Source organism: Rhipicephalus microplus, chromosome 4 (assembly GCF_043290135.1).
Source record: "Rhipicephalus microplus isolate Deutch F79 chromosome 4, USDA_Rmic, whole genome shotgun sequence".
Classification (NCBI taxonomy): domain Eukaryota; kingdom Metazoa; phylum Arthropoda; class Arachnida; order Ixodida; family Ixodidae; genus Rhipicephalus; species Rhipicephalus microplus.
The window spans coordinates 48,563,651-48,576,773 of NC_134703.1; the positions used below are offsets into that span (position 1 = coordinate 48,563,651).

At 43.7% G+C, this 13,123-nt stretch overlaps 1 protein-coding gene across 2 annotated transcripts; it reads left to right on the top strand.

Annotated features, from left to right (window-relative positions):
• Positions 1-66: 66 nt before the first annotated feature.
• mRpL45 (mitochondrial ribosomal protein L45) lies at positions 67-12,740 on the top strand. Of its 2 annotated transcripts, none has more exons than XM_037422866.2 (6): positions 67-169; positions 579-822; positions 3,826-4,042; positions 5,767-5,815; positions 9,048-9,197; positions 12,313-12,740. In XM_037422866.2, exons 1-6 carry the CDS (start codon positions 110-112, stop codon positions 12,625-12,627), a joined length of 1,035 nt encoding a protein of 344 aa, XP_037278763.2. In that variant the 5' UTR covers positions 67-109; the 3' UTR covers positions 12,628-12,740. The 2 variants fall into 2 exon arrangements, with proteins under 2 accessions (XP_037278763.2, XP_037278764.2); XM_037422867.2 differs by lacking the exon at positions 67-169 and adding an exon at positions 255-394.
• Positions 12,741-13,123: the final 383 nt, after the last annotated feature.

The following is a 13,123-nucleotide window of genomic DNA, read 5'->3' on the forward strand; positions in this document are numbered from 1 at the left end:
GCGTAAAACTGTGTTTTGTTTTTTCCACGAACTCCTTTTTTCTGGGTCGTTTTTTTTATGTTTTTCATTGAAACCTCCATGATTGAAACAGAAACCCGAAACATCCAACATGGCTGCGCACTGCAGTAACCTCATGCTTCGGCTCGCGATCAGCGGTGCTGGAAGCACCGTAAGCAGGTTTTGTGCTATTTTATGACGTGTATCTAAGCTTGGCAACGATATACGCTGTTTATTTGCGACAACCTACTCTTCTCAAGATCTACGTGAAGGTTTTACCGTAAACTCTTCCGTTGATGGCTCGAAGGCATGCGAATCCTCAGTCGATATTCGCTCGCGCTTCTAGGCAGTGTCAAATTATGCGTCTTTAAAATGATGTGATCACTACGCCCATTAGGTGTGTATATATACACCTCGGTTTTCTCATCGTGTTTCTGGTGTCCTCATTTTGCTTTTCCGCTTCGCTTAGCGCTGAATTCGACAGGCTGACAGCGCTGGAGCTGGCGCTGTTTGAGACGACAACCTTCCCGGAAGCTTCTCCTCGTGATTCAATCTCTCGCGTCGGCTTTCATCTTTCTCAGTTGGCGCAGGGGCTGTTCCGACCGTCGGTGCAGCAAGTGCGCTGGATGAAAAACAACAAGCACTGGCTTCCCAAATGGAAGGCATTGCGACGGCGCAAGGTTATCAAGATAAAGCTGCCCGAATTCGAGGAGATGCGCCGCAAGGACCAAATGACACCGGAGGAGATGCGTACCAAACTAAAGGAGCAAGGCGTGGCCCCCGACCGGCCCTGGAATGAGCGACCCATGGTCATCAGCTGCTCGGGTGAGAACCACGCGATTCGGTGATAATTGTGATTATTTATGTCACTAGACACGCCTTGACTACCTGCTGCATAGACCCACGAGAAACAGCAACGTATATTTAGTAATAATAAATATGCGCAGCTTCAGCTGGCTTAATGTCGCAAAATCTGATCGAAAAGTGAAACTGGTAGCATCAGTTTAGCTTGGCCATTGCCAAACATTTCAGAACGAATATGGGATGAGCACTACAGAAGGAATGTGATACCCTCTGCTTTTCCAGGGTGGCTATCAACCGGTCCTGCTGTCCACACCACCTCACTACCCATTTTACTCTATTCATGTCACTACCCGCTGTCTACTAGGCTCTGTTCTTACTAACACAAACCTCCATATAACAAACCCTGACATAATGAAATACTAGTAATAACGAAGCAAAAAATATTTCTGCAATAGATATAGTGTTAGGAATAATCTTTTATAAGAAATTTTCAAATAGAACGAACTCGTTTTTGTGTAAGATGAAACTTTAGTATAATGAGTTTTGAATATAGGAATGACCATGGTTCCTCATTAGCGGGGGTAAAGTTTCATCACACAATACAACGATGCCCCCCCTCCCTTTGGTGGAGACCAAAGACAACATGCTTCATTATAAATGGATGAATAAAAAAAAATGAAGAGAAAGCGATGAAGTGCTTCTCACAATGGGCTGCCTTTAGTCCCTGACTTTCCTGAAGTAAAAAAGGAAAGCAAGTACGTAAATCATGTACTACATCAGGGTCCTTCGGCCGCCATTGTCTTCGAAAAACTCTATTGCCATAACTGAGTAAATGTATGGGACATACTTTGCACCCCCAGCCCCGCCGCGGTGGTCTAGTTGCTATGGTACTCGGCTGCTGACTCGCAGGGCGCGGGTTCGAATCCCGGCTTCGGCGGCTGTATTTCCGATGGAGGCGGAAATGTTGTAGGCCCGTGTGCTCAGATTTGGGTGCACGTTAAAGAACCCCAGGTGGTCTAAATTTCCGGAGCCCTCCACTACGGCGTCTCTCATAATCATATAGTGGTTTTGGGATGTTAAACCCCACATATCAATCAATCAATCAATACTTTGCATCCCCCCTCCCTATAGGTCCGTTCGATTCGCCTGCACTATGTGAACCAGTTTACGAGGTGCTACACCTTGCCATTCGTTTCAGCGGTGCAGCATTGACGACCTCTGAACCCTGCCATTCGTTTCTAAAGATGGAGAAGAGGTGCAGCACTGGTTCATGATTTTCCTGCACATCCTACGCCGACGGTGCCGGCTTGGTGCAGCCGCATGTGCAGCTGAGCAGACGACGCAGCCCTTAGGCGTAGGTGGCTTAGGCGCCGTACCCGCTTCTACAAACGTGGTGTGTTTTACCAAGATGTTTGCGCTTCATAAACTGTCTGCATGTGCGATTTGCCATCGGTCAGTGTTTGCTGAATGGTGTAAATAAAGAGAAAATAAGGCCTGCACCGCTGAACTTCGCGTGCACAGCTGCGAACCGGTTCCGACTGGTGCAGGTGAATCGAACGAACCTTAAGTGATTAGGGGGAGCAGCTGCCCCCCTCGTGTCCCTGCCCGTGCTTTTCACCGACTTAGCTTTGCCCGTGCTCTTTCTCTCGTCAGGCTTTTCTCACAGCTGGGCTAGAAAGTGCGGACGATCCCCAGGCATTTACCTCGAGCTTTAATAGCTCTGCTATTTAAAGCACATGCAATAAAACCCAGAGCCACATAAGTCAGAATTTCTGGCTGTGAACATCTAATCATAGCCACTGTGGTGGCACAGTGGCCTAAAGGGCCCTCACTAGGTTTGACAATATTGAGCTGAAGAATGTAATGTATACACTGGGCATTCATGATCACGTCTGCCAAAATTTGCAATGCTCCACACTGTAGAAATGGGCCAAATTTCAAGCAAAATGCTGCTTGCGCTTTCTCTCATGGGTGTGTGTTCAGAGAATGAGGGGATGACGTACACAATAGAACGGCCCTTCAGTAATGCAACGGCCGCTTGTAATGCTGTGACATTTCTGCTCAGCGTAGACACCTGTGCTCCGGCATCACCAGCTCTGGCACGTGACGCTATGATAATTATTTGACTCGACATGTGTAGTTTGTGTAATTTGTAGCTTGCATAGGTGCGTAAACTTACAAACAGAATGTTTGCATGTTTTCTTTTTCTAAATGTTTACTGCGAATCGAGAACAGAGACTGATCTGCTTTCATTTTGCATGCATTCGTATCATCGCATTCTGCGCATCTTGCAGACACCACCCCTTACTATAAAACTAGTTTTTACCGTGTTCCAGCACTTGCAAGGCTCATTTATCTTTCCGCGTCTGACTAAATGTCCATGCGGCACACCCCTAGACTCGCGTCCATAAAATATTGCAGCTTTCATGCTGCAATAGGTTGAAAGCCAAGTGATCGGCGAGAACGCATCTGGCTTTGGTCTTTATTCCTTGTCAGTAATGGCAGCAAGAAAGCATCAGACAGCGCCATGTAAAATCATTAAAGTAGTATAATTTTACGAGCTTGTTTTTCTTTCTTAAATGGAACATTAATGAGAACCGACAATCAAGCCAAGGAAAGTGTAGGGAATTTTACTCACAGTAATTGTGATATAAGTGTCAAGGAAACTAAAGTGAATGAGAAACTTGCTACACATGTTATCTTTTTGTGCACTTGAAATTTTTTTGGTCATATCACAATTACTGCTAATAACACCCCAAAGTTTTCCTTGGCATGATTGTCTCTTAGTTCTCTCTGAGTTTACAGTCAAAGTGACACCTTAACATTGCAGTGTTATATAACCTATCACTTATTAATTCAACGATCGTCTTTGATGTTCTCTTAAAGTAATGAGTGTGTGTTTGCAGATCGACACACAAGTGCATTCACAAATTTCCAGACGTACATTCTTAACACACAGTGTTTCCTAGCATGCCACTCCAAAGAATAAAACGGCGTTAATGTTTTTGTTCCTGCATGCTGTAGGTGGTGTCTTCGAACCGTACCTTCCTCCCGAGGGTGATGGAAAAGTGAGCGTCCTGACCAAGGCGGGAGCCGTGCAGCGCATGCGGCGCCTTGAGATGCGCGGCAAGTCCTACATGAACCTGCGAAAGATCCGCGCCTATGAGGACGAATTTGACCTCGTGGAGTTTGCCGATGTGGCCCAGGATCTCTATGTAGAAGCCCACAAGGCGCTTGCCAAGTATGCTTCTCGCACCTGCATTGTCACTTCATAAAAACTTGGCTATGATGCTTATTTCATTTATTGTAGTTATTGCCTTACTTCTCTACTGAGTCTTTACACTAAGCATAGCGGAGCCACAACTCAATAATGGAGGAGTAGCTAAGCGTTCTCTCTGAAGGTGAATGTTATCAATGATGTTGCACATATCTGTGATTGGACCATGCAAGGATCCCTCAGGGATAAATATAGAAAAAATAGGGTGAGTTCCGAGCATAGTGGTGCAAATTAGCTCCTGCCATGGCAACTGCAGTCTTAATTGCAGCAGGGAACACTTATATTCTGTGGGCTCTGTGGTGAACATTACGAAATTTTAGGTGACCAAATCGGTTTCCCACTACTTATCAATAGTTTTAGAACATGTTACTCTCCGTTTTTTGTGCACAACTTGCTGTGATTCATCATGGAGCAGTCATTCATTTCACTGAGAGGTTTGAATTTGCACACTCGAAGCATGATCCAAACACTCATCTAAGAGGTCCCTCAGAACAAAACATGAACTTTTGAGAGATTACATTATTGCATAATTGCCAGAGGCCTAAGGGTAATAATAATAATTTATTTGAAAGCAACACCAGCAATGTCGGAAAAAGAAAAGCTATTTGTTTGTGTGCATCATCTAATGGTAGACCATCTTCAGAACTAAGGGCACCCTTTAAAACAAAATTCACTCTGCTCCTTGCTCTCTGCAAGAATTGCTGCTGGAATGTGCAGCTGCTCAAATAAGTAGTAAAAGGTCATGCCTGGTCTCAAACATTCAGGTAACAAACAGCATGTCTCTTGCAAATAGTCAGGAATAAATTGTTTCTCTTAGAAGCTGTACAGTACTGTATAGACATATGAGGCAAGCTTGACCAAAGATTTTGCAAGGTCATATGGCAAACCTCACTCTTAAGGGGCCTCTGAAACACTTTTTTGAGTAACCAATTGATTAATTCACTGGGAAAGCGCATTACCTTACAAATTGAACGCCGCAATAATTTTTAAGAATCCGTCCAGTACGAGCGGAGTTGCAAAGATTTGTCACATGCTGCAATCACATTCTTTCTTCTCTCGTCCCGACAAAAGCGCTGGAAGCTGAGCAGGCAGAGATGGGAAGGGCGAACAAAAAACGCCACTCGCGCCTCGTGACCTTGAGCATTTTTTTTTCTTCGATTATGCGGCTTTTTCAGTGCGATCGTGCGCGACCCGTGGACAAATGACGGTCTATTACGGCGACCTCTGTAACAGCCGAGTGCGCCATGTTCAAATCAGCCAAGGGCTGATAGATGGGCTTACTGGGCTTAATTCCGTGATTTGTCGAGAGTATAGAAAGCTATTTTTAGCTGACTTTGATAATTTATTGTGAATTCCAGGCCGGGTGCTACGCTATAATATTTGGCTCGCGTGTTGTTGGGAGCCTCTACTACCGATTGGCAGCGTTTTCTGACCATGCTCAAAAAGTGTTGCAGGGCCTCTTTAGGAGCTTAACTGCTACCACAGGAAGATGCAATGCGAGATGTGTACAGCATCGCATTCATATAAGCTGAACTGTATGAACCGCATAAAGGAGCTTTTCATCTTCATGCTCATGTGCCTCCTTCAAACCCCTTGCACTGTTACTGCGGAATCGTTCAATCCAAAGTTTCCTGTCATTGTGAATGCCAATGCCATGACTTGTTGTTCTGGCATTGTTTTTATTACAGTCGAGACGAGGAAAAGCTTCAGGACCTTGTGACAGAGCACTGCTACCCTGTGAGTATTCTCAGAGTGTTCAAAATGTCTTCGTTGCTAGCTGCCCACTGAATGTCACAGCAACAGAGCATTGTAATGTAAGGTTGCTAAATTTTGTGTTGGCATTTGTAAGAGAAATATGCAGTGAAAACGAAGCCAAGCATTGGAATTCGGTAGAGCCAAGTTGCGCTAATGCCGAAAACTAGTACCACCAGTGCAAAAGACAATGTATTCACATACTGCGAAATTCTGAACAAGTTCCTCTATCCAAGCAAGTGCCCTTTTCTCCTCCAGCCTTTTTCCTTTTTTTTACTTCTTTTATGCTACATAATCCTGCAGAAGTGGTTTCTAGGAAACCATGTTGTGAGAGTCTTTAGATATGTGTAGAAGTTCTTGGTAGTTTTGTAGTATGGTGCCTCAGGGGTTGCATTCGAGTTGTCACACATTGTTAGAACATTCGAAGAACATCCTTCTTAGGCTTGTGCGAATATTCGTGTGCTTCAAATATTCGAATGAGTGTTATACCCCTGTCACACGGCGTCCACTAAACTCCGTTGAACACCGTCAACGTAAATCTCCCCTAGGTGGTTCGACGGAGAAGGAGTTGTGGCAGTGTCACACGGCAATGAAAAGGTTGTAACAGTTGGCGCGAGGGGGCTCAGCTGGCGCTGTTTGATTTTCGGAAAAGTATTCTAATTTCATCTGTATTGATTTTTTTGTGAATCCTCGTTATGGGGTTTTTACAAAAAAGACTATTAAGGAGGTAAGAGGCTAACAAACCATAAAAATATTTTCAAATAAGAACGAATTTGCTAATTGTAGCGACGCTGCTAGTGACGCTGGCCGCATTGTGCTTTTAGTTGTTTTGTTGCCTGTGTTCATGCCCGTGTGCGAAAGTTCTTGTGCTTCCTTGCCTCGTGAGCGCACATTTCGTGTTCTTCAGCCATGAGTGACACAGCGACGACCACAACCACACACATGGACAAAATATTTTTCAATGGCGCCGGCCGGCCCGACTCACGAGGCACCACGTGCGAGGCACGGAGTGTAGAGCATCGGTGTTGAGAGTAAGTGAACTCTGGTGGGCGTAAATATATGTAAACAAACACGCGTTGTGAATGAGTACTACAATGAAAGAACGTTTAAGATTGCCAAAATGTATTATTCTTTCACTGCGACCACTTAGTGCTCGAAATTTTTCTCTGACCTCTAGACTGCTGGGCACGAGAGTACCTCATTTGGCTGCGAAGGGAGACTTTGCGAAACGCTCCGTTTACCTTCGTTTGCGTAAGGGTGGCCGTGTGACACGGACCGCATCTTTGTTGTCGTAAGGACGAGGGAGTTAAACGGTCTTCGCGGGTGCCCGTGTGACAGGGGTATTACTGTATCCGAATTTATTTCTATTAGAATTTAAATGGTTGAAAGCTTTGAAGTATTTGAGATGAACGATTAGGTGTACATTATTCTGCATGTAGCCCTCTGTAAAGACTGTTTCACTGCAGCAAAGTGGTGCTGAGCCGTGAAAACACCAGCTAAGGGAAAACCGCATTGTTGCAAAGCCTCGTTTCGAGAATAAACGTATTACCCTCACTTAAGCTCAACATTTCTTATGTTTAAAAGCTTGTTGTATCGGCTTATGTGCTTTGAGTATAGTCAATTTTAAAAGAGAACATAATTTACTGGTTATCACGTGCATTCTACCGAAAGTCACATCCTGCTACTATTTAAAGTTGTTTCCACTTCCTTTGAACCAAAAAGAATGTGACAAATACGCCCATTTTTCTTCATAATACTGTAAGTGATATATACTATTAAAATTTGATTCAAAATTATTCAGCCAAAATCACTATTCCCTTTTAGCCTAATGTTCACTATTCACACAAGCGCAGTCTTTCCTCCTTTTTGTAACACATGAAATTTTACATCAGGATTCTCTCTAGATCAGTAAAAACTGTAAATGCATGCATCAATAAAGCACTTCATTAGAAGCACAGGTGTGCGTTCTGTTTTCTTGGCAGCTCTTCCACAACTACATGGAATTTCGATCCACAACAGTGCTAGCCTTCTCCCTCATATCCTGTCCAATTATTTTTCACCATGGTGGGGGGGAGGCTTGCTTAATATTTTACGCACATTATTTGGTCTTTTTGGAGAAGCAATGCAGACATGTGTAGCAACCCTTTTTACGTAGCACTTAGCACAATGACGGAAGTGGCTTACTCGCGTTGGCGTATTTAAGGTATGCTGGCTCAGCCGTTACGGGCACGTTGGGCAGATCATGCATCTTGTATGTAGCTTGACATACACTATGCACCCATAATTACACATGGAAGCCGCAGCAAGGCACCAATAAATCAGGGAGTGTGCTCTTGTGTACCCTCTTGTGTATCTCACACATAACTGACAGGTATAGACTTGGCAGCGATGTGGCATAGTATCGTTCGCACTAGTTGCCGTTTTAATGTGTTGCAGTGCCATTAGTACTAGCCTTTATTACCAATCTTCTGTCGAGTGCGTAGTTCAGACCTGTGGTTTCACATTGGCCACACTCCCAATGGTTGGCTGTAAACAGCTTTGTCTTTAAGGGTAGAGGACGATAACAAAGTCGCACGCAAGCGATTACAGCTGCTTGCTATTTTGCATGTGCTATTTTGTTTGCTATTTTGCATGTGCGTGTCCATGTGCACACACAAACACATACAGTGCCATTTGTACTTGCCTTTATTACCAACCGTCTTGCAAGTGTAGTTCAGACTTGCATTTTTACTTTGGCCACGCTCTTAATGGTTAGCTGCAACAGTTTCGTCTTTCAAGAGTTGAGCGGGACGACAACGCTACACGCTATATTGCATACTCATTCATCTACGCACGTGCACACACACACGCACACAAAAAATGCCAGTCGCGTGGAAGGTGCAGCACAGTCACAGCGAAGCTGGAAGAGCGGCCTTTCAAATCCTTTTAAAAACACTCATTGGGTAACAAATGCAAGCACACTTGCTTGATACCCACTAAGGCATTAATAATAAATTTTTTGGGTTAGTAGGCCGACATTCCCTATGCTATTTTCCATCATTATTCTGAGAAATGCCCTTATCCACCACGAATCATCGCATTAAAATTTTGAACCACATTAAAATTTGTCATCAAATAGTGTATGTGTAGAGGAACCTCCATGCAAAATTTTGCATTTTTATAATGAGAAATGTCTTGGAAAGCTTGCAAAAACAAGTGTTTGATATTTTGAATGCAGATTATAATGGAGAACATAGAGCGGAAGACACTGCGGTGGCAGTTTGTGCGCAGCCTGGAACCCCCACGGGCAGTGCACATCCGGTGCACCGACATGATCAGCAAGGAGAACTTGTTTGCCCAGATCACCATGCGATTTCACAGTCAGCAGGTGAGTATTGTGCAGTGGGGCCCAAAATGAAGGTATCTTCAAATGCGTTTTTTATCCTTGGACAATCTACCATGGTCAGATAAGGTTTACTTAAGAGGCCAAAAATCTAGGTGAAGTTGCATGTACGTGCAGTCCTTGAAACTTTGAGAAATCCTTCAAACCTATAAGGCAGCCTTTGCTAGTCTTTAAAGAGCATCAAAATATGTGAGTCTTCCTTTCAAGCTAGGTAAATTAATTAGCACTGTGTAGTATATTGCTAACTGACAGGCAGAAGCAAAGTGTTGCAGAATGGGGTTATTTTTGTTCGTGGTGGCCTCCACCAATGGCCACGCTCTGTGAAACATGAGCACGGCCATAGGAACTGAATTCGACAAATGGTTCACGAGTAACTTTTTTCAGCATGATGGAAAGCTGGGCACATTGGAATAGATGCGTACACTTAAACCAGAAACTATAGAAGAAAAAAATAGAAGGGATACCAGAGAAATAGTACTGATAAAAGTTTGTTAATTAGAATGCTGAAAAAGAAAGCACGATAAAAAGAAACCAACTTCGCATGCAGGACTTCGGTGTGGTGAAGATTTGTCACTTTTATTGCGTTGAGTTTTAAATTGCGAAAATAACACAACGTTAGAAGGAACAGAATAATGCCCTGCTAAGAAAATCGGATAAAAAAAAAAACAAAGAACTCTGGCTTCTAACTTGATATTTCAAATATGGCATTCAACGTAGTTGACACTTTCCCAAAACAAATATGACAAGCACTAAATTGTAACACAGCGCAATCATGCAGAAGCACGAAAAATGCCTTGCTCCTTCCTCCCCAATCTGTGTGTGTGCATGCGTGCGTGCATGCATGGGGGAGGGGGGGGCCTGTTTTTTTTCATGAATTTTAGACTAATTTTGGCTTGTCTCGCTTTTTAATTTTACACGCTCTCCAATTCATTTTCTGCATCAGCAGCCATTCTGCACACAAAAATAAATGTTATGTTACTCCCTTCTTTGTACATAAAGGAAAAAAACTTAAATAATGTATTTAATTTACTCGCATAATGAACACACATGTATAACAAATGCACCCCCCCCCCTTCTTTTTCAGTTAGCATAATTTGGATTTTTTTTTCTCTCGCATAATACGCACACCTTTTACATTCATCCGCTGCAGTCCCATAAACCGACACCTGTCGATCTTTTTCATTTTTTATTATAATGCCAACTCCCCCTCCGCTACCTCGACTTGCTCTCCCTCCCTCCCCCTTTGCTCACTGCCGCACAGTTTTTTTTGTCTACCTGTGCACGACATGTCCCGTCCTTTTGTTTTTTTCATTATCCGTGCACTATAGCGGGGTTCGCGAACGGTGCAAGTGCAGAGACATCGCACCGGACAAGCACACAGCGAGCAAAGGTCATGAAACTGCCCGCACCAACCACCAGGTGCTTCCTGCAAATGGGACACTTTATGGCCCTACCATATGTGCATGATCTTCGAGCGATGACGACAGGATGTGCTGTCGCCTTGGCTGTCACGAAGGGCCATTCGTGGCCATTGTGTCGCAGGTTTCTGAAAAACCAGAAAAAATCACTAGTCGCGGAGAAAAGAGCATTATGATTTCTGCAACATGGACCCCAGATCTCACTTTGATTGCTATTTGCTCTTCATGCTTGTAATCCCACATACTTCAAGGAATGCAAGATATAGGCTACCTTTCCCAAACTCACTTCTCATGTGGACACTGAGGCAGCGGCCGTAGTTTGTCGTTAATATTGTTATCAACGGTTTGTTTTGATGCTTCATTGGTAGCTTGCTGCAATGTTGGTTACTCGCTACAATGTCAATGGTGTCGTCACGGTTTTAGTGCGAGGTTGCCATGAAGTTGGCAGAGTGCGTCGTAAAGTCGTAGAGCACGCTTCTGGGTACCCTTCGAGATCACAGCAAATACCACTGTTGCGATTAAACGATTCCGAGAAAATATAGCCAAAAAACGGTTTTAAGGCCTGCGCTGGTGGCGCGGAGACAGCTTGCAGAAGATAGCGCCATCAACCACCAAAGATGAGTGAAGTGCAGCAACGAAGCTGTTTCTAAAAAGTGCACGCTTATGTCAGTTGCGAAGGACTAAGTGACGTAACTTTTTTTTTTTGCATTCGTGCATTTTTGCTCATCCCAAAGTAGTTTTCATAAAATTTTTCGTGCATAACAAACGCACCCCCAACTTTGCTTCCAATTTTCAGGGGGAAAAAAAATTGGCCTGAATCTACATGTTACACTGTAAATGTCCTCGAAAGACGATAGTCTTGCGTTTGGAGAGAGTGAACAAAACGTTTATTTGATGTTCTCCGCAAGAAAATCGGTGAATGGTATTCTGAAGGCGCTGCATTAGAGTGCCTCGAGCGTGTAGCGGAGGCGAACAAACGCACCTAGGTACGTTAGACACAAGCGCTATCTGACAGTTATTTTCGAAAACGAAGACGCATGCGACTGCAGAGGAAGATGCGCGTCAGACTCGAAGGTGATAAGGTATAGAATGCAAAGCGACGGGCAAGTGCCACCACCGTGTTGTCAAAGCAAAGCGTTGGAAACACCTCCTTGAGCATCGCATTGCACTGTCAGCACAGCGCGATAAACGCTACAGTCCTTAGAGTTACTTGTGTGTGCCTCTTCTAGTATAAAGGCAGACATACAAAACATAGAAGTGTTGTTATGGGGCCTCAGATATGCGCAATATTTGCTTCTTTTATTGACAATCGCACGACTATGAACACTAAACGTTGAGCAATATTGGTGGGCGCTACGGATGGAGGAGGCCATTTGGTGTCGTTTGAGGTATCGTTGGGGCGGACAAACAGACAAAATTACAGACAGGCAGACCAAAATTTTTTTATCGAAGGTCCCCAAGAAAGACTATCGTCTTCAAAAATGCCTTCATTACGCGAGTCTATACAGTTCTATTAGTATTTGTTAGCCTGAAGGTATATTTGATGAATATTTACGTGCAGCACCCCATCTGAACTATGTTATAGTACAGCTTGAGTGAATCTGCTTCTTTGGAATGATTCGGTTTTCAAGGAAGTTTCTTGAGGTGTACAAAATCTTGTCTGGCTCTGCTTTTCTTTACAGACATTGGCAGTCTACGATCGTTTTGGCCGTCTAATGCATGGAAGTGAAGCGATAATCAAGGATGTCTTGGAATATGTAGTCTTCGAGAAGCACATTTCAAACGTGTATGGTACATGGCGTCTACACTCGAAGATCATCCCAGACTGGCAACCACCAAAGGAGCCCATGAGGAAGACATTTGTTAAGCCAAAGGAGCAGCCAGCGGAAGCTCCTGGTGCAACAGAGACAACTACCACCACTGTAAAGGAAACCAGGCCTCCACCACCATCACCATCGTCTCAACAACCGTCTGGTGAAACATTCGCAACAGCGTGATACAAGTTTCAAGAAAAACCCTAGAAACAAGCAGTTTCTTGACTTTCTAATTAGACTGTGTAATTTTCAATAGTTCGAGCAATTGCTGAAAAAAAAAAGAGGAATTGTTACAATTCGTTGATGTCCATTTATTACATCCACTGGGGACAGCGTAGCTGATTGTGATAACGTCCAAATGTTCTGCACTCTGCTCCACAGATGAGAAACCAGTTTTCTGTGTTGGTTCACAGTGGTTGCAAAGCCGAAATATCTAGGCTTACTGTATTGAATATTACTGTATTTGAATATGCTTCGATTTGAATTTAAATGACTGAAAATTTTGAAGTATTCAAAGTGAACAAATTAATGTAATCCACATGTAACCTTTCGTAAAGATGGTTTCAATGCAGTGGAGAGGTGCTAAGCCATAAAAGCACCTATTCAAATATATATTGGTCTGCATGTAACCTCTATAAAAGTGGTTTCACTGCAGTAGAGGAGAGCTAAACCGTGAAAA